This window comes from Pectinophora gossypiella, chromosome 14 (genome assembly GCF_024362695.1).
Source record: "Pectinophora gossypiella chromosome 14, ilPecGoss1.1, whole genome shotgun sequence".
NCBI classification, from domain to species: Eukaryota; Metazoa; Arthropoda; class Insecta; order Lepidoptera; family Gelechiidae; genus Pectinophora; species Pectinophora gossypiella.
This window is the reverse complement of record NC_065417.1, coordinates 11749289-11776956: the sequence shown is the minus strand read 5'-3', so window position 1 is coordinate 11776956 and position 27668 is coordinate 11749289. Positions and strand designations below refer to the sequence as shown.

The 27668-nt window shown below is 38.4% G+C and overlaps 1 protein-coding gene across 4 annotated transcripts in view; it reads left to right on the top strand.

The window, feature by feature from the left end:
• Window positions 1–27668, top strand: part of LOC126372717 (tyrosine-protein phosphatase Lar) — a 584292-nt gene that overhangs the window by 512912 nt on the left and 43712 nt on the right. For all 4 annotated transcript variants that reach the window (XM_050018572.1, XM_050018570.1, XM_050018571.1 and 1 more), the window contains exon 7: window positions 337–531. In XM_050018572.1, coding sequence (XP_049874529.1) covers window positions 337–531 — 195 coding nt within the window. The remainder of the gene's footprint in view (window positions 1–336; window positions 532–27668) is intronic.

The window sequence follows — 27668 nt, the reverse complement described above, 5'->3', positions numbered from 1 at the left end:
AGCCTGTAATGTCCTAACCAAACTAGGGACCATAAAGTAATTTTTGTGATATGTCCCCACCGGGAATCGAACCCAGGACCTAGCAACCCGGGTGCCAGGGTTATGATTGGCCAAAGGCCCCTGACACGGGCCATTATAGACTATTTAAGACATCTTATAACCATTAGAATCATTTTATTTGGTTTCTAAATATTTTGTTTTATATAAGCTCACGACTGTATCCCAATTGGGGTAGTCAGAGGTACATCCATCACAAAATGAACTGAGAACCTAAGCCTCACTGATCTCTCTTATACCATTTTTAAACCTAAACTAAACTTTTTTTTTCTTTCGCAGCGGACAAAGTACCACCAGGCTTCCCGAACATCGCTCTGCCTCCTACCACGATGGTGGTGGAGGTTGGCCACACTGCCACACTGCCGTGCCAGGCTACTGGCAACCCTACGCCCAGGATCAAGTGGCTGTGGAACTCACTGCCGCTGGATGTCGCCGCCAACCCGCGATACGCGCTTCTTAACGACAAAATGCATGGTAAGTGGATTTTTTGTACTACTTTTTTTGGTGTGACTTATTGTAGGTTTGCCGCAGGCATTATCTACTTGGTCGGACAAATGGGGAGCGCTGAAGGGTCTCACCCGGTACAACATTTAAAACAACGCCTGAGGGTGCCCACTTGGGCGCGAACCTCGGCTCAGGGCTTCGTCTTAGATGAAAAATATATTAAAGAATTAATCGACCCTAGTGGGTCGATAGCGATAAGCGCTGATTGAAGGAAAAAGTGTGATACCTACTGACAGTGTTTCTCTACAATAAGCTTCCTCACGCCGCGATTTAATTCGTACAGTATCCGAACAAATGACGATTTGACAACCTAGATATTTTTTTTACAAATTGACAAACTATTATAGGCTAGTTTCTAACTAGTCAAATCAGTTATAAGTTTGACGTGTCTGTGTGTAAATGTGTATGTGTCTGTCTGTGGCAACGTAGCTCCCAAACGGATGATCCGATTTGAATGCGGTTTTTTTTTGTTTGAAAGGTATATCAGTCGAGAGACAGTGTTTTTAGCTGTGTTTGGTGGAAATCGGTTCAGATCTTCAAGGTCATCAGGTCGTTTGTTAAGTGTGATAGGAATGTTACAAGCTCAGTTTGCTTGCAAGCATATATTATGTGGGACAAGTTTTTTGCTTTTATAGGGTTTAGCATTTTTAACCTTTTGTCATAATGATTGAGTACTTTTTTTGGTCGGGGGTTTTTTAATTTCATGTATGTTATTACTAAACACTTTACCCTAAAATCGCACGTCCGTGCAATATCCGAACGCGGCATTGGGAAGTTCGATTACTAGTTAGACTTTCACAGTTGAGCGCGAAGTTATTGCTTAGGGTATGCCTGAAAGGATAACAACCTTTACAGATTTTCAAAATGCATCGCACGACTAAATCATTCGGTACTGAAATATAGAATACCTGCTTACTCTTTTGTCAACTCGTATCGCCCTTATTGTTACTCTCAAATTCAATTCAATTCAATTCTTTATTCATAATAAACATTACACGTCAACAAATATTTCGATGAGTAGGTACACATTATAACTATAAATTACTTTACAATATTACATCACAATAAAATCATAACATTATACAAATTACATCGCTATATTGTCGTCATAAAGAAGTATATATACATACAATTTTTTTAGCATTTAGCATAAAAATACATTGATATTATGGATACCTTGTAGAAGCCATTTTTGTACGCGCTTTCAAAAATGCCCTCAAATTAAGCACTGTTAAATAAACAATAACATAACGCATTCAATTCAGGGCTGTGGGGGGATTGCGCGGGACGAAGTTGGCTTCTTACCTATGATTTATTTGTGCACATGTCAACACTCGTCGTTGTAACAGAACAATAATTTGTCAAATTCCGTCGTTGAAAACGGTCGGTCGCCGTAAGCGGAGTCGCAATAAACGGATGTAAATCCATGGTTGATCATAACAAAACCAAACGAATGCTGCCTATACTGACGTCGCTATAGACGGTCGGTTGTTAAATGCGAAGTTGTACTACACGGACTACACTGTACTATCTACCTTTAGCATAAAAATACATTGATATTATGGATATCTTGCTTTTCAACTTGCCAGTTAATATTATCGATATAGGTACAAACATTATTTTGAGTACCGTATAGCCTTTTTTCGATCCCCGAGCTAATACTGTCTGTTGTCGCGTCCCGTAATTTTTCCGCTACATTACCGAGCGCGATAAAAATCTTCGCACTCGATTTGGTACCGTAATTACGGTGTTAGTTGTGCTTAGTCGTACTTAAACATACTTAGGTACAACTTAGCTATCTGTTAAGCTGATCCCACTAACAACGCTTATCTTAAGCCGAGACAAATATATACATAGGTATACTTGCGAGTATTTGGAAGATGTATTCGCTCAAAGAGTAATAGATTCTCGCTTGTATCGGTTATATTGTGGCCTTTTGATAAATTAATTAGGATTAGAAGGAAATCAGTGAGTGATTTGTGTGGATGTAAGTTCGATAAAGGATTATCGCTTTTGACTGTGTTAAAATAAATGCCATTAAAAAGATAGATGAGCTTGTTATGAGAAGTTTTCACGACAAATTTGCAATCGACATGTTCCTTATACTTCATAGTAATGTTATAAATGCGAAAGTATATCCGTCTCTCTGTCACTTCTCACAACCAAAGTGCAAGGCTGTATTGAATGAAAATTGGCACACACGGATAACGTATAAGCCAGTGACGGTCATATACTTACTTTACTTTTTTTTAGACCAAATTGGAGATGTCCTTAGAAAAGGTTCAGTACGATCTACTCTGAACCGGCCTGTGTGTATGAAACGATTGATGATTGTGGAGGAAGCAAAGGAAGTGTGTCAGGATCGAAGCAATGGAATTCCATAGTCTAATTAAATATAGTCTAAAAAATTAAAATTCCATAGTGTGACCTTACCCCGGTGGGAAATAGGCATGAGTTTATGTATGTATATGTACTTACTTTAGAACCCTGGCGCATTAACATATTTGACATTTAGTGTGACTCGCAAAGAGAAAATTTTAATCGAAAAAATATATTCTGCCTTATATATTTTCTGTTAGTGAGTTTCCCTAAGCACGGGTACTCGTATGTGCTGTACAAACAAACTTACAGTTCAATTTGTCAAAAAGTTTGTGTCATCGTAGGTACGAAGTGTATATTTTAATGTTCGCGACCGGACCTAGAAACAAACTTCGTGTACTTTTCAAGCTATATATATTTTACATAAGCAACTAAATCCCAATTGGGGTAGTCAAAGGTACATCCATCGCAAAATGAACTAAGTACCTACAACAAGCTTACTGTTAAACCAACGTGATAGGTGGTGAGTGAATCGCCGTATCTCCTTATATTTATTTCTAGGTATTTTTTCACACATGGTACATACTTAACTATGACTAGAATATCGATAGTCATCATCGTGTTCCACGCGCTAAATAACATGTTGTTGAAGAAAACAACTTAAATTAATAAATTACCACAATAAAAACAATATGGTTGGATTCACACGCAATTTGTACTTTATACTGTTTTTATTATATTGTCATTTAAAAGAAAACCAGTAGGCTCTGCACGGCAACCACGCCGAGCGCGGCGCGAGTTATATCGAGGCCTTCGACCAATAGCCGTTTGATGAATATCCATGTAGATAGCATTCCTATCGTTTATTGGTCGAAGCGCTCAATATAATTCGCGCCGAGCGCAGCGCGGTTGTCATACAGACCCGGCTGGTATGCTTAAAAGTGACAGCTAATATTTCAAGGTTAGTCCAGCAGATGTCATACAACCCTGCGTTGCCATTTCGTAAAAAATAAATTATCCAATGTTTTTATTTTTATTTTAACTTTTAGTAAAAGAGTTACTTAAAGTTTTAATGTATTGTATATACGTGACAAGTAATTAAATACATTAGTCAGTAATTCACTTAATTTTCAATAATATTTATATCCTTGGAATGTTGGAGATATCAATTTAATGGTGACAATGTGGTAACACTTGACGTCATCAAAGGGCTAGCAAAGGCGGCTTGTCATAGGATTGAGCAGACCTGGTTTTCTTATACCATGCCTACATACACGTACGTTCGTTACCTCTGGCGTGCATAGTCACAAGTTGTCTTAAAATAATTGCATCCACTTTCGGCAGAGATTACCAATTAATATTTTACAACGTAAGGAACATACCCTCATGACTATATGTATATTCCCAATTCGGCTAGTTTAGATGAACTGTTTGAATTGCGCACTTACTTTTATATGCGCAAATGTCAAATTGCAATATTGCTTTCTTAGTGCTTCGATGTGGCCATTTTAACCCCTCAGAGAATTCACACTTCATCGAGATTTTTGTTTTAATATTTTGAGCCTGCTAAGTTTAAAATGCTTCTATTTTCATATCCCTCGGCAATCATCGTTGTTCCGAATTCAAACGAATGCTAATTTCCATGTTCATCAATTATTAGATTTATCGTGTAGGCGTCATAATTTGAATTCAGAACCAACTTTATTGTTGTTTTGTTCACGCGGGAAAAAAAACACAACAAGAATAAAGTAACTACTTAGTTCTAAATTCAAATTCTGATAAACGATCAATTAAATAATGAGGGGAGGGACTTTCCAGGCTACGTACACCAAAAACAATATAGATGGCGTTGTTCAGTTTAAACGTTGTTCGTTATTTAAACATTTCCCACGCATTTGAAATTCCCGCCCTTTCCCTTTGCCATTTGACAAGGACAGACGGAACAACCGCCATATTTAAAAAGAAACCACTTCTTCCGATCGCCGCGCGGACGACGCAAGTACCTCGCATCAAATATTAAAGAAAACCTCAAAAACCTAAATAAAACCTACATGGAATGCATTCCCGACGATTGTGAGTGTTTGTGAAGTGAAAACAATATTGGATTTAACATTGGCTAGACAAACTGTAAGTTTTTTCCTAATTCTTCCACTGTCGCAACCCCCCTCCATTATATTTCATACAAACGTAATAAAAAATTACCTTTTTCTCATTAATACAGAGCTGGAAAGTCCCTCGTTGTCTTTAAGTCTTTTACTTACTTCCCTAAAAAAGTAATTCCCTTCAATTAATTAACGTAAAGGTAAGGAGGATAATTAAAGAAACGTGTAAAAACGTTGGGTGAAATCCGTGGAATGAATTTGCACATCTTAATGGGAGTTCGGCTTGGCAAGTTTGAGCGGCTTGATAAGCTGACTGAGGCCACGAAATGTTAATTTTATCAGATACCACGAACAGACGGGCAACTTTACGATTGGTCGACGATTAGTCGCGCGATTTTACCGACTTTTGTGCAGTCGCTGGTATGTTTAGTACAATAAATTGATTATATCTACAACTACTTATATGTAGGATTGTAATCGATAGCGGGGTAGGCAGAGTTTTGTTATCAGATGACATCTTATCGCTGCTTTCGGTATTCTACTTCATTTGTTCATCGAAGTATAACGGGCTCCGTGATCCAGTGGTTGAGCGTTGGGCTCACAATCCAGAGGTCCCGGTGTCGAATCTCGGTGGGGATATATCACAAAAACAACATTATGATTTCTAGTTTGGTTAGGACACATTTTTGCACGCAGCGGTCACCGATGGGATCGACATTTTTTTTTTGACGTGACCTGTTGTAGATTTGCCGCAGATGGCATTAACTACTTGGCCGGACAAATGGGGAGCGCTGAAGGTTCTCACCCGGTATGGGATCGACAAGACGATGTAGGTTATTATTATTATAGTGGCAGGATGTTTTTTTACTGAGTGATTTATACAATACAATACAACAACGCTTTATTGCACATATAAACACAACACTAAAAACAATTACAAATGTGACAAAAGAAGTACAATCGGCGGCCCGTTATCTGTCTGTCTGTGTGTTGTCTATTATTTATCTACATACATACATAAACAGCCTATATACGTCCCACTGCTGGGCACAGGCCTCCCCTCAATCAACCGGAGGGGGTATGGAGCATACTCCACCAAGCTGCTCCACTGCGGGTTGATGGAGGTGTGTTTTACGGCTAATAGCCGGGACCAACGGCTTAACGTGCCCTCCGATGCACGGAATCATCGTACTTTTTTGGACAATCAGGTGATTCAAACCTGAAAAGTCCTTACCAAACAAAAGACGGTCTCACAAAGTGATTTCGACAATGTCCCCGTCGGGAATCGAACCCGGACTGCCAGATCGTGAGCCTAACGCTCTAGCCACTAGACCACGGAGGCTGTTATTATTTATTTGTTATGTGATAATCTGTGGCGATGTATAGTAGGTAATCAATTCACACACTCTACTACCAGATGGAGGCACTCACGACTGATTGCAGTAATATGCCTATTAGGTACTTTTGTTTTATTATTTTTAAGTAAATATGACTAATATATTTTATTGTATAAGGAACGTTGCTCAAAGAAGCAACCCACTTAATAAAACAAACTCCGCCCCAACACAAAATTGTCGCGCGTTTGTCTCGGAGGAATGTTAATAATTTCAATTTTAATGCCATTATGCACTTCATAAGAGGTGAGAAAGTAATTTAAATTCAGTTAGAGTAAGACCCCGCGGTCGGCTGTTTTAATCTCATTAATTTTAATTTATTCTTGTGGATTATTTCTCCTTGGTCGCACACTGTTTCGTAGCTCCTTAGACGTTAGTTTGCATAGTTCCAAGCTTTCAAGTTATTGTTGTTGTAGCTTATGTAGGTTGAGGAGTAGTCACTCTCTTTTTGTTCTGTATGGAATTATAACGTGTATTACGGAACAGATAAGGGCGAGCCAAACACACCCTGTGTGTAATACGACTTTTTCTGAAAATTCTATACAAAATTTGACCTTATATGTTTTACACAAACCTAAAAATGCTGACAACACGTACGATAACGGAAGAATCCGTTTTTTTTTTGACGTGACTTATTGTAGATTTGCCGCAGATGGCATTAACTACTTGGCCGGACAAATGGGGAGCGCTGAAGGCTCCCACCCGATATAGGCGTTTAAAACAACTGGCCTGAGGGTGCCCAGTTGAGCGCGAACCTCAGCTCACGGCGTCGTCAGAGAGGAAAAATATTTGAAAGAATTAACCGACCCTAGTGGGTCGATAGCGATAAGCGCTGATTGAGGGAAGTCGTCGACCACGCCGGCGGGGTCGGTATCGGGGTCCTGAAGTGTTTGGTGTCGCGAGCTGATGGGCTGCCCCTATGGCTAGAGTAATCGGGTCGTCGGGACGGAAGAATCAGTAAATGCTTTCAGTATTAATGAAACATTCATAATAACGGAATTAAAATAATTACCTCAATCAGTTTAGTTCCTAACTCCAAAATATATCAAGTTACCTAAAATTAGGATACCCGTGTTCGTGGAAATTATCCGAAAACTATCTAAAATCACAATGCACGTATACCCACTGTTCTAAGTTTGGCAAAGTTTGCGAGCGTTTGCAAACAAATATGGTAGTTGATACAGGTGCCTTGTTCAAGAACAGTAGGTAAATCTTGTTCGCACCAACTACCTTATCACCATCGTCCAGAGTTTTAGCACAGATTAAGTAACACATAAATCATCATCATCATCATCACCAGCCCATTAACGTCTCCACTGCAGGGGCACGGGCCTTCCCTACGGATGGATAGGGAGATCGGGCCTTAAACCACCACGCGGGCCCAGTGCGGATTGGTGGTTATTAACGACTGCTAATGCAGCCGGGACCAACAGCTTAACGTGCCTTCCGAAGCACGGAGGAGCTCGAGATGAAAACTTTTTTTTTTTGTGGTCACCCATCCTATGACCGGCCTTTGCGAAAGTTGGTTAACTCAACAATCGCAGACCGAGCGCGTTTACCGCTGCGCCACCGACCTCCTCAGATAAATCACTCGGTACAAAATTTCCTGTACCTACCATGATTATAACCTCTCTCTCGGCATTTCTGCGGTGATCGCTGCGTGCGAAAATATCCAAATTTAAATATAAGGGTATTTCTCTGAAATATACCTTTCAGATAATATACCTTTCCGAGTGATGTTTACAGGATACCCGTGGTCGTATGCCGTGTAAGCAAACTCTTAGGATAGACTGGCATACAACCACGCTATTTGGAAGAAATTTGAGAGAAATACACCTATTTTCTTACATTGTTTTAAGTTTACGCGGTTATTATCATAATTAAAACACATAATAACGGGTTCTTACCCGTTATTAATATCGGGGGTCTCATATCCCCATTTAAACGCGGTAAGAACCCGTTATTATGTGTTTTACCTATTTTCTTGTTTCATACTTTTTACAGCGTGATTTCTCCGCAGTCCGGTTTTAGTGTTTAAACTTTTATCTTTATTTAGAACAGTAGATGAATCTTGTACGCACCAACTACCCTATAGCCATCGTCTAGAGTTCGAGCACAGATTAGGTAACAGATAAATCACTTAGTACAAAATTTACTGTTTATTGGGGAGTTAAATGCATCTAAGAAAGCAATATTTATTTGTTTCCATTGCGCACTTACTTGGATGAATAGGCTAGTTTCCAACTAGTCAAATCATTTACTTTTTATTAAACGTCAAAACACGAAATTACTATGGAATTTGTATGAAAAAGCACACTGTGACGTCATAGAAAAACGTGATAAAATGACGGACAATTTATTATGTTTTTCTTGATTAACATACATCATACATACATAAACTCACGCCCGTAATCCCAAATGGGTTGGGCAGAGCCACAAGTAATCAAAGACAACTGGCAGCCACTGTTGATACGAAGTCCTAAGATGTATATGATGAACCTTATGGTGATAAGGGATCAGCCTATCGCCTATAACATTAGTCCATCATGTTAGAGGACGCAATCCCTTGATTAAAATTCAGAAATAAGTTAAATAGAAAATATATAATGTTTTTCCTTAGTTTTAGATCTGTCTTTATTTAATAAACATAATTTCATAATTTATCTTGAACTTAGTACTAGATGTGGCCATGTTAACCCCCCTGTTTCCTGTTACTATCACGGTAATAACCTCTCGCTCGGCATTTCCACGGTGATTGGTCGCTGCGTGCTAAAATGTCCAAATTCAGCATCACGCCTGTATCCCGAGGGGGTAGGCTGAAGTGTATAGTATACAATACTAAGGGGGATTCAGACCAAGATTCTAAGTTAATATCAAGTGGAATTTACATTAACTCTATTATTTTATATTAACTTGGAATAATCAGCTGAATAATCCCCTTCAGTATTCGTTATGTTGTCACTTACACCCCGTAGCCATACAAATAGGTATGGGTGTTAGTGTCACCGTAACGAATACTGAGGGGGATGATTCAGACCATAATTCTGAGTTGATATCAAGTGGAATTTCCTGTCGAAAAATTCACGAAAATTTTAGTGATTTTTTTAAATATTTTTCGTTCCATACTTTTGCTTTTTTGTTGTACGCCTCACAACACTGTTATGTAAATTATTTTACCACCTTTTTGTATTCTAGACTTCTTCTTCTTGTCGTTTCGATGGCATTCAGATTTTTTCAGCCCAGTATTCTAGACTTAAAGCCCAAATTTGAATGATACTTTATTAGTTCGGTGGTAGCAGAGTCGTATTTACTTACCTACTTACTTTATGGCTCTCCTTATGTTGTATTGGTATCCAATCTGTCACTAGATTCTCTTTGACAGACATCTCCCCCCTACCATTAGGTACTCGTAACGAACATTAGCTGATCAGTGACGGTTGCAAGCTAATCAGTATCGAAGCTAAACCGTAAAATCGATGCAGTGCATCCGATAATGTCGTTAGATACATCTCGATACTGCTCCCAATATCTGACGATCATTTGCGAATATACTCACGAATTATTAGTTACCAGATGCGTAACATGATAAACGGAATCGATCGATTCAATAAACTTTCGATAAGTTTGTTTTTCCCTAACATGCGTTCCACGTGATTTTGTTCGTACTGAGAACGACATGACTTATTTAAAAAAAAATCTTTATTTCAGATAACAATGATTCATAATTTACATAATAAAACATTCAAGTAACTTAAAATAATAAATAAAATAAAATAGAATTAGATATTTAAGTGTTAATTTATACCTGTACTGCCTGACGTGAATTTGACACATCTTAAACCCATTATGGGTTTCAGTTTCGTAATGTAAGAATTTTATAATATCTTTTGTAATGAATAAATAAAAAAAAAATATAACAAATAAAATCAATTAAAATACAAAACAACAATGATCACGGAATATTAATAATACCTTCTCACCGGCATCGATCCAGGCACATGTCTGTCGCAGCAATGCCGGAGATAAGGACAGTCCAGCCTATCGCCGATCGTCTGCAGGATGACATTGGAGCTGGCCCGCACTCTGCGCACCATTATTTGAGTTCATATATTACCGATCGACAAAACGACATAATTATGTCGTCAAAATCGATAAAATAACCGTGGTAAAGTTTTATCACATTGCGCGTCTTAGCCCTGCGAGAACAGTATGTTATATTCAAAAGCTAGTTAAACCACGGGTAGAAGTAAGATTTTTATTTATTTACTTTTAGGAAGATTAACGGCTGAATAGTACAGTAAATAAAATCACTAGTATCTATATACTAATTACAAATCTCCACCTATAGGTTTCAATATAGTTACTCTATCAAGTAGGCTAATTAAATGAACATAAAAAGAACGTTAGATAATAAAATAAATTTCAAACATGCGTCAATAACAGAAACAATAACAATCACAAACAGTGCCAGTTAATCCATGCAATTTGAAAGGGCCAAGTGAGTATGACAAGTATGACCAATAGTTCATACTTCAACTTTGCAGTCGACTCCTCCCCAAACTTTACCACGCGCGGAGTTCCGCGACAGTACATTACAAGGTCGTCTTGTGCATTATTACCTGCAGGGCAAAAATTCAAGTATCTGCTAGGAGATTCCTGCTTATCACAGGAAAGCTAAAATCCTTATTAGGTATTCATTCATCCATTCATCACCAACCCATTAACGTCTCCACTGCTGGGGCACGGGCCTTCCCTATGGATGGATACGGAGATCGGGCCTTAAACCACCACGCGGGCCCAGTGCGGATTGGTGGTTATTAACGACTGCTAATGCAGCCGGGACCAACGGCTTAACGTGCCATCCGAAGCACGGAGGAGTTTTTTGTGGCCACCCATCCTATGACCGGCCTTTGCGAAAGTTGCTTAACTTCAACAATCGCAGACCAAGCGCGTTTACCGCTGCGCCACCGAGCTAATTTATTAGGTATGATCGACTATTTATCAAAAAAATCTTTTGAATGAAGTATCTTAAGAATACTAAAATCACCGACATAGCTCGAAGAATTGCCAAGCTGAAGTGGCAGTGGGCAGGACACATAGCGAGGAGAACCGATGGCCGCTGGGGCGGAAAGTTTCTCGAATGGCGACCACGTGTCGGACAACGCTCAGTGGGTAGGCCCGCTACAGGGTGGACCAACGATCTGGTGAAGGTCACGGGAAGCCGCTGGATGCGGGCAGCGCAGGACCGATCGTCGTGGAGATCCTTGGGGGAGGCCTATGCCCAACAGTGGGCGTCGTACGGCTGAAAATGATGATGAATAATGATCATACGAAAAGTATTAATAAAATACGCCTATGCCTATCACATAAAATATTATCCGGTTGAGTGACCGTGGAATTTGAGAAGCAGTAGAGCTGTCATAGTTGATTGTTTGCAGGAGTAGTAGTAAAAGCGAATCGGCGACAACGTTAGAACCTTTCCAACCTCTTTCTTCTATTCGTGATTTAAACCGATCGAGCCGATTGTTTTATTTGTATTCTTGCTTTTCTAATGTAAACAATAATTATAATTAATTACCCACTGTTGTCCTGTGGTTCCTCAAATGCTTCTCAAACGAGGAGCGCCGGTTCTAACAAGTTAAGTGCAGTTTTCAGTAATACGGTTGGCTCGACCATTAAGCACTTATAGACGGCGATACGGCGAAAGCTCGGTGACGTGTGGGTACTTTCTTAGTTCATCTTGCGATGCATGTACTACCCCAATTAGGATATAGTCGTTAACTTATGTTATGTATAATTAAGTAATTAACGGGCGCTATTAATTAATAGCCGCTGTAATTGTTATATTATATTAGTACCCGTTACCGTTTGGTAACGTGTAAAGAATGTTATAAAGTGGGTGATGTGATTGTATTGAAAAAATACACAAACACACATTCTATCACCATTTACTGTAACAAAGGACTAAAACAACAGTAAGACGCATACTTAGTTCGTCATACAATGCCGTACCTCTGACTACCCCAATGGGAATCGCAAATATAGGCGTGAGCTTATATTTCTATAATTATTTTATGACTTTGCAGTAAACTCACAGCACAGCAAGAGCCGTGGTAGCCCAGTTGGTACAACGCTTGCCTCTCACTTTGAGGTCGCATTTCGAACCTAGCACAGGCCTAAACCAATGATTTTCGAATTCGTTTTCTAATTCAAGTATGGATCATAAATGATTATCACGTGCTCAGCGGTGAAGGAAAACATCGTGAGGAAACCCACATTCCCGAGAAATGCATTTTCGGAGGTATGACCTAACCTGTATTGGGCTGGCTTTCCCTTCGCGGGTTGGAAGGTCAGACAGGCAGTCGCTTCTATAAAAAACCAGACCTGTCACATCTTCAAGTTATGTAAGCGGACCCTGTGAAAAACGGGATAATGCTAGAGGGATGACTTTGTAGTAAGCTCACGAACCTCTCGAATGTTGCATTTTGTTGTTTATTTAACTCTATGATTAACATTCAGATGCTAACAAAGGCTTAAAATATATATATATCATTTCATTTTGATTTCATAGCAAAAGTCAAACAGAAGTCTTTTGAAAGGTAAAATAAGTAGAGACTACACGTTGAAATAAAATACGATATTTCCAGTGACAACATTCACTATATTAATTGAATTGCTTCACCTCGGTGCTTAAACCCATATCCAATATTCCGATAAAAATGCAAATATTATCGAACGCGAAATTAAAATTGGCGCTTCACTACTGAGCAAGCCGGTACAATACAATATAATACAATACAAAACTCTTTATTGTAGACAACATAAAAACAATTAAGTACAAAGAAACGACAAGAACAGCGCGATCTTCAGCCTCATTGCTAGGTGCAATTTCGTCCATGCAACTTAAAATAGATTTTGTTCGCTTTTGCACGACTTCTCACTACATTTCTTCTACCACTTTTTGCTTGTTGAAGAAATTGCTGTAGAGCAATAAAAAATATCTTGTACCTTAGATACTGCTTATGTTACTCCTTTAAAGCAACTCTTTATCTTTGTGAATATTATGTTATTTGTATGTATGATTGTATGGATGATGAGGAGCTCGGTGGCGCAGAGGTTAAGGCGCTCGGTCTGCGATTGTTGAAGTTAAGCAACTTTGGCCTTTGCGAAAGTTGTTTAACTTCAACAATCGCAGACCGAGCGCGTTAACCGCGGTCATAGGATGGGTGACCACAAAAAAAAGTCGATTCATCTCGAGCTCCTCCGTGCTTCGGAAGGCACGTTAAGCCGTTGGTCCCGGCTGCATTAGCAGTCGTTAATAACCACGAATACGCACTGAGCCCCGCGTGGTGGTTTAAGGCTCGATTTCCCTATCCATCCATCCATAGGGGAGGCCCGTGCCCCAGTAGTGGGGACGTTAATGGGCTGGTGATGATGTGTGTATGATAATTATTTGTCTATGTTATAAAATATTGACTACTATTAAACGAAACGACCTGTTCAGTACAATACTACTAGTAAGCTATTGGAGCTGATTGTATGTAAAATTGTGACTTACAATAACTGATTATTATGATTCCTGTAGACACCATGTAATTTTATTGTAAATTATACCTATCATTTTCTTATCCACCGAAAGGGAAAGGGACGAATAATCGACAGTCATAAATTTTAGGCAGGAATTTTAAAAACCCTCCCAAATATTTACATTGGCCAATAACCCGACAGAATTATTTTGACAGCACACGTCATAATAGTTACATACCTGCGAGACGCCTGTTTTATTTGTTTGGGTGATTCAATCATTTTAAAATTAACAGTTGTCAGTCATCCGTCTCTTTCTTTTTCGGTAGATAAGAAAATTACGGGTATAACTTAAAATAAAATTAGGAGGTGTCTGCAAGAATCGGAGCCATTGACTAGATATATAATAGATTAGCTTTCGCGTGGTTGCTAAAGCAGCTCGCGTGTCCTGTATTTGTTCGAAACTTTGTATGGCGGCCATCTTGTTTTTCCGCCATTTTGTTTTTTTTTTCACCGAGAAACGCAAGTATTATGGAAAGAAAAATCTTTTTATCTAGTATCGGGACGCATATTACCAATATGTACGTATATGTAAATCTCTCTCGCCTATTTTACGTCGGGGTAGGCAGAGACTACGAAATTCCACTTCCTTCGATTCTGACATACCTTTATATCCATATTACATATATCATAGTTTATGTGGCTTAGGTAGAATAGGTAAATTAAGTTATAAAATACATCATACATAAACCGCCTATATACGTCCCACTGCTGGCCACAGGCCTCCCCTCAATCAACCGGAGGGGGTATGTAGCATACTCCACCACGCTGCTCCACTGCGGGTTGGTAAAATACATCATACTCATATTCAACTATCTGTCTTTATCGTTTCTGCATCATATCCTCATTGTTGAAAAATATACGGCAAATATATTTCAAGATTACGTCAATTAAAGGCAGATACCTAACCGCGAAGAACTCGAAACGCGATTGTGAAAATGAGTACATCACTACCGCAGAATACAGATTGAATATTCACATTTACATATTCATTTTGAAGTGCATGTACGGTGTTCCCAAAGGACGGTAATCAAGGATCAGATTGGTACACGTTTTCGTCCCAGCCTTTGTTCTGTTCAGAATATTGTGGTGGGAAATCTTTGCGGGATTATCAATACTTGTTTATGTTCATTACTTATGTTTGGGATAAATAAAGGGCTCTTAGAGGGACTTAATAAAGGTTGTACTCTATAGAATGTATTATTATTATTAATAGCCCTCAATGTCCCACTGCAGGGCAAAGGCCTCTCTTCTCTTCCCTCCTTCCACTCTTCTCTGTCCCCAGCTTGCTCGCGCCACCGTTTCGAGAAGCGGTCTAACTCGTCGCGCCATCTTTTCCGTGGCCTTCTCCGATTATATAGAATGTATATTAACTTTAAAATATAGTAGTGTAATATATAGGTACACAAAGTGGTGCTTATTCCTGTAGACACCATCTAATTTTATTTCAAGTTATACCTGTCTTTTTCTTGTCCGCCGAAAAGGAAAGGGACGTGTAATCGACAGGCATAAAATTCTCTAGAATCGAGGCCATTACTAAATAATTTGTTACTTTAAATGATAACGTGCAGTTACGCTGCAATAACAATATTTGGTCAACAGACTCGAGAAGTTTGCCTCAATATCTGATATTGTTTAAACACGTAATATTATCATTTACTAGCGGCCCGTCCCGGCTTCGCACGGGTGGACGATTATTTTTTAACAGTAAATTTTAGTAGGGATCCCTATTTTTTTAGTAATAAATAGTCTTTGTTACTCAAAAATAATGGTGAAAGAATGTTTGAATTCAAACAAAAATAAAAAATTCCTTTTATAATATTAGTATAGATAATTATCTTATTTTTTCTTTTTTATCTTCTCTCTCTCTCTCTCTCTCATTCATTACCGTAGATAAGTAATACTTAGCAATCCTAAATACCATCGTTAAAATCTCTTGCTTCTACTTACCTTAAAACCTCCATGCTGCGTTTATACCACTTATTTTTTTACGAGTTATATATTTTTATTGTGAAACAGGAAAGGCTTTACGGTCTTCACGAGGTGGCATCAACTGAGAGCGAATGATACGATGAAACTATTTATCTCTTAATATAATTTACTTAGGTAAACTTCTTTAGATTTTTTAAGAGATTTCTTTCATTAAGTAAAATGTTATGTTACATCGAAGTTTTTAAAATTTAAAAGAAATTCATTATTATTTTCGTGTTACTTTACGATAACTAAATTCATCGAATTATTTTAATACAACTCTTTAAATAAAAAATATATTAATATAATAACACTTTATTTATACATGAAAATCCTCTTCATTGGTCCTTCTATTATGCCTTAATTTTGTTCAATAACATAATCAAATAACATTATTGAAAAGGCACTTAATAATTAGCAGAAAACCAAACCTTTTAATGCATCATTACCTTACCGAAACAGGACTTAATCATTACCGAAGCAAAACGTACGCACACGTAAAACGTAAAGCGGTTAATATCCATTCTAGTATCATTACCATCCGTGTACCCAGACCCTAAGGTCATGGGGCGATTGGTAGCGATTAGCGGGGAGCATATAGTAGCGTACTAGCGGGTAGATAAACGGGATATATCTGGATTTATTGGGACCTAATTCAGGACCCCTCGCGGAGAGTTCATGGCTTTGACTCCAAACGAAAAATCTGGACCCGACTAAACCGGAAAAGGACCAACCATGGAAAGTCAAACCATCACCTACATAAATGGGGCTTAAAGAAGTCGCCATAGTGTGAATGTGGTCACCCGGATCAAACCATATCTCACATAGTGAATGAGTGCCCTCTGAACCGGTTCCCAGGTGGCATAGCCGGGCTGCAATGTGTGACGGATGCGGCAGAGACTTGGTTAGGGGAGCTTAAGCTGGATATATGATCCACGCAGGATATTTTATTTTTGTCTGCCATACGCAATAATAATGTTAGACCAACATGATAGGTGGTGAGCCGTATCGCTGTCTATAATGTTCAGACCAATTGTATTAGTGAAAACTGCACTTAAGGTAAATTAGTAAGTCATTGTTGCAAGTCCAGTGCGGGTTCGACTCGGATTGAGAAGCAAGTTGGTGTACCACAAGATCATAGTGAATATCAGTGAGGTGTGGGTACTTAGTTCATCTTGCGATGGACGTACCACTGACTACCTTATCGGAATATACTTAATCGAGCGTGAACTTATGTTATGTTCACTTGTAGTATTTTTTTACGAGTAATATCCATTTTGTAAAAAAGGCTGAAAACTACCCAAATAATGTACATACAAATAATGTGAGGAGCTCGGTGGCGCAGCGGTTAACGCGCTCAGTCTGCGATTGTTGAAGTAAATCAACTTTCGCAAAGGCCGGTCATTGGATGGGTGACCACAAAATAAAAAGTTTTCATCTCGAGCTCCTCCGTGCTTCGGAAGGCACGTTAAGCCGGCTGCATTAGCAGTCGTTAATAACCATCAATCCGCACTGGGCCCGCGTGATGGTTTAAGGCCCGATCTCCCTACCCATCCACAGGGAAGGCCCGTGCCCCAGCAGTGGGGACGTTAATGGGCTGATGATGATGATGAATGTACGTACATACGCGAATTACAAATTACTAGCTATTTACGTTGTCACTTTTCTGCTTAACCACGACTAAAGAAAATACCTACATAGTATGCGTTCAACTGCTTGTCATCCGGACAATATCTAACATAACATAACATTACGCTTTGTATCCTCAAAGAGGTAGGCAGGTGCCCTCCTCGCCAGATATGTTCAAGTCCCATACAACAATTCTCAAACTCTCTCTCTCTCTCTCTGTCTTATTAAGACGAATGAGGGATTCTGTCCTTACAAATTTTCAAAATGCTATCTGCTGTCATGTCGTTCTGCACAAAACAGCTTATTTAAACGCCCAATTGTCGAGCTATTTACATCGACGTGTTACCGCTATAACACGCACCACACCCTAAGGGACGAGATACACCGCCGTGATTGCGACCTACCGAGCCAGATTACGATTCATTTACATACAAATGCCGGGACCTTCCAAGTTTGAATGGGACGCTATGGTTGACTGTTGTTCTAGCAAAAAGCGGGACTTAATTCGAACAACAATAACAGCCGTGGGCGTGCCAGCCCTTGATTAACGAGACGGGTACGCACGTATATTTCAAAGTTAAGCTTCCAGATTTACACTACGTCCCATAAAAAGGCGACTTGTAAACTCTACGCGGTTGTTCCGATGCCGCATTTGTTTTGCAGTTCGCTGAATTTTTCTTTGTTCTCTTTATCATAGACACAATACATATAGCCATATATAGGTACATACGTAAGTATAGTCATAGTCGTGTATTGATAATAATTACACGTCACAGATATTACAAAATTCAATTAACCCTTTTACGGACAGAGACCGTGGGTCATTGATGGTTCATAATAGGTAGTATGGAATCGGAACGTCCGCAGACGTTCTGTCCTTGAAAGTGTTAAATTAAATATTATTCCGGAATTCAAATACATTATCAATTGCAATATCAATTAAATATATTATCAATTACAGGTCGTCAAAACTGTAGAATGCCTGCTCAATAAGCCATTTTTTAAGTTTAAAATATGTATATAGTACAATTCTTTGCTTGTGTGATATGGTCAGACAGTGGCCCCGATTCCTGCAAACACCGCCTAATTTTATTTTAAGTTATATCCGTCATTTTCATATCCGTCGAAAAGGAAAGGGACGGATGATTCACAGCTCTTAATTTTAGGAAGAATGAGTAAATGAATGTGTCGGGTTATTGACTGATCTAAAATTTTTAGACGGTTGGTATAGATTTATGCTTAAAATTGACGTGTGTTCCATAAATTTTATGCTTGTCAATTACCCGTCCCTTTCCTTTTCGGCGGATAAGAAAATGACAGATATAACTTAAAATAAAATTAGATGGTATTTACAGGAATTAGCACCAGTATGTATATAAACGGAAATGTTTTTTTTATTTACTCTCAGTTCAACAGAAATACCAAATCTTAACCTATAGTCGACTTTTACGACACTTTAAAGATGATAAGGAATGAGAGACTTTCCACTCTACGTTTCCAAAATAAATATAGATGGCGGTGACAGAGTTGCCTTCGTTTAACCTTCCAATTACATGGAAGAAACATACGCATCTTTTATCCTTGTTTTTGGGTATAAATGTGTGTATAAACTGTGTGTATAAGTATACACAGTTTGGCAGTTTAAAAGAAGGAAAGAAAGACAAGAAGATGAAGAAATAGAGTAAGGTCTATTCCTTCATCTTCTTTTCCTTCTTTTGTGTGGGTTATGTGATCAATAACCAACCTGTAAGAATAATAATATTAATTAAAGGTACTTCTCTCATTCGTTTCATAGTCTTGTGTCTTCTCTTTATATATTTTATTTGTAAAACAACCGATTTCATTATTTGTATTTATTTCCTTTAAAGTTGATATTTCCATAGCTCTTCAATTCTCTAGTTGGCAACTTGTGTCAGTTTTACATACAACTGTCGGGAGCAGCGCTCAAAATTCAGTTTATTGTTAAAACTTACTTCTGAGTATAGAATCGCCTTTTTAGAGGAAGCATTTCTCTTGCATTTTTCCTGTATTAGGTTGGTTTTCTTTTTGTTCTTTTTTTGTTTTGGTTTGTTCTTCGCGGGTTAAAAGGTCAGACAGGCAGTCGCTTCTGTAAAAAACCGGACCTGTCAAATCTTCAGGTTAGGTACGCAGAACCTGTGAAAAACGGGATACTGCTACAGGTATGATTTCTCTTGCATTTTGATTTGGAGGAACACGTTCTATGAAAATAAATGGTATATATTTCATTCGTGATTTGTGATGGAAATAAACTTAAAATGTTTTAAGCTGCTTATCACACCGAGTAACTGTGCTCCTGTGTGCCACCGCTTGCTTCTCCAATCTTCTATACCTTGTTAAACGGACTTATTTAAAATGCACAATACAAATCTTTAACGTTATGCGAGAGCGTTAAAAGGACTCGTAAATCTATACAGAATCGTTTCGTAGATTGGTAGGATTCATATAGGCGGAGTACGTAGTGTACATAATGTAGGTAGTGGAGAATGCTTTCTTGATCATAACTAGCTCACAATTGGGGTAGTCTGAGGTACATCCATTGCAAGGCCGCCTATTGTGCTTATGTTTTATTCGTACGTTTATGCCCTTTGTATATGTTATTGTGCAATAAAGTATTATTGATTGATTGATGAAATCACCGAGAGTAACCACGCCTAACCAAGCTTTCTGTTAGACTGACTGAGGTGGTGAGCCGTATCGCCGTCTATAATCGTCGAACCAACAGTGTAAAGAAAACTACACTTAACCCCTTATTGCATGAATTATGAAGATTGTAAATAAAAAAATATTTTTTTGCGAAAATGTGTTTATTTATCTATTATTTGAAAAAAAATACAAGACAATATTTTTTATAGTTATTATTTATAAAAATAAATTGAAGAGCCATATTTGGCTTCGTATGTGTTTAAGCAAAAATCGTATGGGCCATATATGGCTTCGTATGCGTAGCGTTTTCATTTTGTGGAAATCTCTAAAACAATTGCGCTTGTCATTGTAGCATAAAAAAACTACGCACTTTTCACATTTTGTATTATCCACGTAGCTTTGAGCAGAATTGATATAATTGACGTTGATTTTTTACCCAAATAGAAAAATGATCGACACCATCAGTGCGTACAGAAGTCAATGGCAGATCTTGATACCTGGTTGGTGCTTTTCGAGGTTTATTGGCATGCTATTTGGAGTTTCAGCTCGACTAGATGGAGTTCCGGCTCTTGACTTTATCGGCGTACTAAGAAGGCTGGCTGGGTGTCCCTGTCTTGCGCATATGTTCTGAAACTGCAAGCTTGAAATCAAACAGTGCCATGTAACTGTCGCTGTTTACATAACATGCTTTTTTTATTGGGGAACGTGACGTAGTAAGTTCGTACTCCGGTCAGAATCGGAAATAAGCTCATCTTCACTCAAAAACCATCACCAGGGATAGGATTTACATCCTTTGAAGAATCATAAAACCGTGCACAGTCCATATCTGAAGAAATGATAAAAAGCTTTTTTGCATTTGTATACCTTTGAGTGCATATAAAGCCAGATATGACAAGACAGCAATTTAGCGGGAACGCATACCAAGCCATATATGGATTTTACAAAAAAAGGGTCATAAATCAAATAAATATAAATGCACATACAAAAAAACTTACTGTTGGTATGGTCGAAGATACAATGAGCATATAACTATTTTTACTGAAGATCTGAAACGTCGATAAACTATTATTTTTCATTGATCAAAACTTCACTGCACTTGTTGCATTTCACTTGCCGGGCGCCTTGCATTATAACTTCAAATACTTTTAACATTTATGACTTACCGTAGACAAAAAAATATGTTTTGCTTCACAATAGAACACTAATTATTATAAAGTTTATTTTATTTTATTTCGATGTTTACTTTATATAGAAAAAAAATCATAAAGTTTAGAGGCCATAAATGGCTTCGCATGCGGTAAGGGGTTAAGATAAATTAATAACTCATTGGTGAAAGTCCGGTACCAGGGTTCGAACCGGCACTCCCCTTTTGACAAGCAAACCGGTGAACCACAGAACCACAGAGACTTTCTTGAACGCTAAATTGTATAACGACAAAATGTTCAATCAATTATAAGTATTCAATTAGACTATTGACAACCATTGTTATCGTTCAGGGTACTTCACTAGATACCTTGGGGGTTAAAATGGCCACATCGAAGCAATTCATCTAAGAAAGCAATATTGCAATTTGACATTTGCGCATATAAAAGTAAGTGCGCAATGCAAACAAACGTCAAATAGCAATATTGCTTTCTTAGATGAATTGCTTCGATGTGGCCATTTTAACCCCCCTTATATCAAGATAAATCGCCGCCCCGTTATTCTTTATGAGACTTTCATTAAGACAACACTAAACGTCCGCGTATAAGTGTGCGCAATATAAGATCATCTTATATCACTTAATCAACCTTTGTGGGCGTAAAATAAACCGACCATGTCTCCCTTTCCTAAGGGCTAGATTAAACGGGCTCCACGATAAAGCTTCCTTGACCAGCGTAAGGTGAGCTGCGGGAGCGTAATCAACTCCTGCGGGACAGTCGTATTAATATCAGAGGGATGAAGGGTTCAGGGTGTGCTGGTCGTTAGGTTGGTAATATAATGCCGCTACGTCCCTGCTATTTCGCTGGACGTTTATGAATAGCGTTTATTTTTCTTTTAATTACGCTCCTGCTGTCCGCCGACGCATTTTGTCGTCACTCGCGGGAAGGTGGGAAAAGTGTTCAACTCTTAAGAAATTGGGTTCATTAGTGACCTTAATTGATGTGAATTTTTCATTTGAAATGCTTCTGTTCCCTTCGCCTGTTGTTTGGGTGCTACTTGACTTTACTAAGTAGATATTTATTTATTCAAAACACCCACTCTTACACTCCAGCACTCTCACTTATAGTGAGATAAGGGAAAGACGATAATTTCTTTTTTTTAATTAAAATAAAGCATTAAAATATTTAAATATATGCTTCATAATATTACAATCTAGCCTACAAGCTAATAAGCAATTTGTCTTTAACCTGAACATACTATACTATTACTATACTATATATAAAATATTTATTCCAAAGAGTTTGTCCACTGACCCATCTTAGCTTAATTTAAAGGGGGTTTATTTTGACATGTATTACATTGTATTTCGACTTAATTTGTTTAATATATATTTAAGGGGAAGACACTTCCACGTGTATACACATCACTGTCACTTTTTATTGTTCCATTTATTTCACTAAACTAATTCAATGTATTCTTTTTAATCCACTAAGGAGAGCCGTGATAGCCCAGTTGGTGGAACGCTCAATTTGAGCTCGCAGGTTCGAATCCAGTACAGGCCTAAACCAATGATTATATACGTTACCTTACCAGGTACTAGTTTATTCTAATGAAATAAACGTAGTTATGAGTCCCCTATTAAAAACCTCAATACCAAATCTTCTCTTGTTATCATGTGGGTTGTGAGTTACAAATCAGCAAGTAGTAACCGGGACCAACGGCTTAACGTGCCTCCCGAAGCACGGAGCATCTTACTTTCTGGCAATCAGGTGATCAGCCTGTTATGTCGTAAACAAACTAGGGATCACAAAGCGATTTTTTGTGATATGTCCCCACCGCGATTTGAACCCAGGGCCTCCGGATCGTGAGCCCAACGCTCAACCACTTGACCGCAGAGGCTGTTAATTCTTACCGTTTATTCTTATGAAATATACGTCTCCCCTATTAAAAACTTCAATACCTAATAAAAACTGAGTTGACTGGGTTAAATAGCAATATGATTTTCATATTCGCACCTCCCCTGCATTCAAACAAAGACGCAAGGCCGCTGTAGGCTTATGATAAATAAAACGCCTGAGCCCGTGTTTCTGTCTAGACAGACATTAGTAAAACAACCATGAGAAGGGTAAAAGGTCCGACCACAGAGCACGGAATGAAATATCGCTCGCCCACTACTAGAGGCGGCTCTATCTGCACATCTCTTATTAAAATAGCGACTGGTTAAATGTTGCGTAGATATGTTGTGCAGACAATCTCAGATTAATTGACATAAACTTAATATTCATGCTTTTAGGCGACAATAGGCCTTTGGGTGGCTTGAAAGCTCTGGCAATTGGGTGGCTTTACCCAAACGCCTCCACTAACCCGCAGTGGAGCAGCGTGGTAGAGTATGCTTTTTAACACATTTCTCGCTCCCCACTCGGATCCGAGTGGGGCGGGGCTATTGTAGCGGCGCCTACCGCTCGGATCCGAGCGGTAGAGATGGCAATCGGGGATCGCAATTCCGGACCAATTTTAAAAACCCGGTATTTTCATTATTGCCCCCAGAACAATACCGGTATACCTGTATTTGAAAAATGTTTTTTTTATTGAAATTATAATATACAAGCATGCATATGTACTTAATAAAAATCCACCTTAAAAAGTTTTGGTTTTGGTTTCCCCCTCATGTTAGCATGTTTCCGAGTGACGTACAGACTATTATTATTTATTTATTGTTTATCCCCTCTAGTAGCAACTAAACATAATTTATTCCGTGCTCTGTGTATTTGACCTACCGCCCTCTGGAATTACAAGCGGGTTAAATCCTAGCGAAATATCGGTAAGCATGCCTCATTGTACACTGTTTTGATTAAATTAAATTGAATCTATTTCGTAAAGGCTTATAGTCGATAATGACGGATAAAACCCAGGGATTTCATTTTAAATTATTACCTTAATAATTGTAAATCATTTTGTAATTGTTGTGAATTTAAATTTGGGTATTTTATGGTTATAAATAGGAAAACGTTTTAGTACACCACTATTGTGTTTTACAGCCTTTTAATAGAATAATTTAAATATGTAATTCAAATCGTTGTCGTTAGGCATGTTAAGCCGTTGGTCCCGGTTACTATGGTACGGTTCTACCAACTAGGCTACCACGGCTCCGTGCTTTAGTGTACTTATAAATAGACTTTAGTCTATTTAAAGTATAATAGTCTATTTAAACTATATTCCTAATCGGAGATTACCCCGAGTAGTTGTAAACTTGTATTTATTACATACATACATACATACACACATACATAAACTCACGCCCGTAATCCCTATGGGGTGGGGTGTATTTATTAGCCATTCCCAAATCAGTTTCCAGCAAGTTAAAAGTAAGAATACTCTCATAAATTGTACCAGACGCTACGCTATAAGGCGGAAAGCCCAAGGATCACCCGATCACCGTGGTCGGACGCTCGATCTTTTTTTATTTCATTGCGTTCCAGTCGACACCCTTAAACGGATTCCCCTCCATCCCGAGAAAGTATCGCTCACCAGAAAATAACGTTTGATTCCTTCTATTTGTCGTAATACACGAGCAAATAGGCTGTAGGAGATTATGCCTGTCGGAAGAAATAAGCACACAGCCATTACAGGATAAAGAATATTATGAAAAAAGAAAAGAAAAGATAAACGCAATAAGTTGATTTATTTCTTAGTCGACATTTACTTTTCTTCAAAGAACGCCTGAGATGTATTAACAAAATAACTGTTAAATAAAATCTTATCTGCTCTATTTTTGAACTTTTGAGTCACCAAAAGTCAATTACCCGAATCATCTTTAATTTCTTTACAAAATTTGGATCTGGCAAAGATTACATCCCAAAGAGGTTGATCTAACAAAATATTGTCCACGGAGAACTAAAATGCCATTGTCTTAAATTCAAAGGCGAACCTTCGTCACATTCCGACTGACCTATCGTCGGCTGTCGGGCCGCGGTCCCACCACGTAGAGCCGCTAGTTTTATTTGATTACCGCCAAAAATCCCTTGGGCTTGAGTCGAGCAGACTTTTGGCGCCCAGCATGGGGCCTGACATATTGGCGACGAGATTATGAAACTATGACTTTGGCCGGTTTTCCTTTTCGTTCGTGGTTATATTTCTAGAACATTTTATGAAGTGGGAAATTCTTGTATTACTTTTAGTCTTTTTTTTTTAATTAATTTATTTTCCTGCATTTAAAATGTAGAACTTTGTCCTATCAAAATTTATGACGGATAATTTACTAACTCAACACGTAACCGTTATCACTTGGTTGATTCTGCAGCCGTCAGTTGACGTTAATGTAACGTAACATAAGCTCAGGAATTTTGGTAATCAAATAGTACATCCATTGTATGATGAACTGAGTACCCTCACCTCACCAAGCTTTACGTATATCGTAACAATGTAGTGGGTAGGAAGGAGAAGACCAAGAAGAGCTTATATGGAACAAATGAAAGAGAAGATGAACGTCGTGTCTTATAAGGAAGTCAAGGAATTGGCCTTTGATAGACAAGAAAGGACATCCTCCGTGGTCTAGTGGTTAGAGCGTTAGGCTCACGATCTGGAGGTCCGGGTTCGATTCCCGATGGGGACATTGTCGAAATCAATTTGTGAGACTGTCCTTTGTTTGGTAAGGACTTTTCAGGCTTGAATCACCTGATTGTCCGAAAAAGTAAGATGATTCCGTGCTTCAGAGGGCACGTTAAGCCGTTGGTCCCGGCTATTAGCCGTAAAAACACCTCCACCAACCCGCAGTGGAGCAGCGTGGTGGAGTATGCTCCATACCCCCTCCGGTTGATTGAGGGGAGGCCTGTGCCCAGCAGTGGGACGTATATAGGCAGTTTATGTAGACAAGAAAGGAGAATGCTACACCGACAAGAGCATAGCTCTTAAGTTAATGTATTTATAAGACTACAAAATATCATAAACCACATAGGCTTTGTAACTGACACCTCCAGTACATAAACAGTGCGTATAATTCGCGCATTATTTTCCAATCTATCATATTGGCCCAGATATTGATAGTCATAACTCATAATAATATAATGTTTCGGTAGGCTTATAGACCGCGCGGTCCTGTGATTTATATCTTCAGGTTTAAATAAAATACAGTATTTTTAGTAGATTTCCGGGCTACTAACGCAAAATACCTCCACTAAACCGCACTGGAGGAACATAGTGCAGTGCTCCATACCCCCTCCGCCTTCGGTTGATTCAAGGAAGTCCTGTGCCCAGTAGTGGGACGATATAGGCTATATATGTGTGCATGAAGTACGGTCACGAGCATTAATGTGTATATACTTTGTTACCATGTCACATTAACTTTTTTAACAAACTGAACTGTAAGTCTCACTAAATGTCAAATATGTTAGTGCGACAGGGTCCTAAAGTGGGTACATTATATTGCTCATGACTGTAGATTTCAATTCAAATAAATATTTATACTTCAATTTTTATATTTCGTAGAGCGCAAGATAGAGGCATCTGATATTATTACTAAATCGTTCTATGGTTAAGGTTATTTTATAAAATGTTGTGGGTACTGTTGAACATCGTATTAGTTAGTCATGCTTACTTTCATTCTAGCCACACTTTTAAACAAGTGAATATTTTGTAGTCAAGCAAAATTGAATCCAATTATAAATAATTCGACTAAACTTTACTTGGCTGTCGATTACTATGTTTATCTCTTATTGGTAAGACGCACGAGACGGTAAGTTTTTCATTTTTAACCCAGTTATAATTCCCAAAAAACATTTCCGAATTGATGAAAAGTTGATATCGAAACAGTTTTTACCATGACTGTACTATATAAAAAAAATTCGCGCGACGTCTAACCACTCGCCGTTGCGGGAATCGCCGTTCGGGGAGTCGCTGTCAACGCTATAATTCGACCGTGTAGAAACTTTCTATATAAAATAGTCTACTTAGATCCAAAAAAAATTTGCACGCCGATTTTTCTCATATCTTTTAAATAGCAAAAATAATATGATGGTGACTCTTACTTTGACTTTAAAACAACACAAAAATGCTTTTACAAGTAAACAGGTTTAGTGCCGCTTTGGAATAACGATAAAAAAGTTTACAGGCAAAGATGCTTTCATTGCAGACATTCCGGCTCCATTACCTAAGCAACTTCAAGAATAAAGGGCGGGATGCTAAGAGATGCTAATGCTGCAGATTTAACAGTATTATGAATACTTATGATGATACGTCTTCTCTCGTCTATCTCGTGTACGAGAATAGTAATCTTGGCAGACTGTGTATTAGTGACATCGTAACG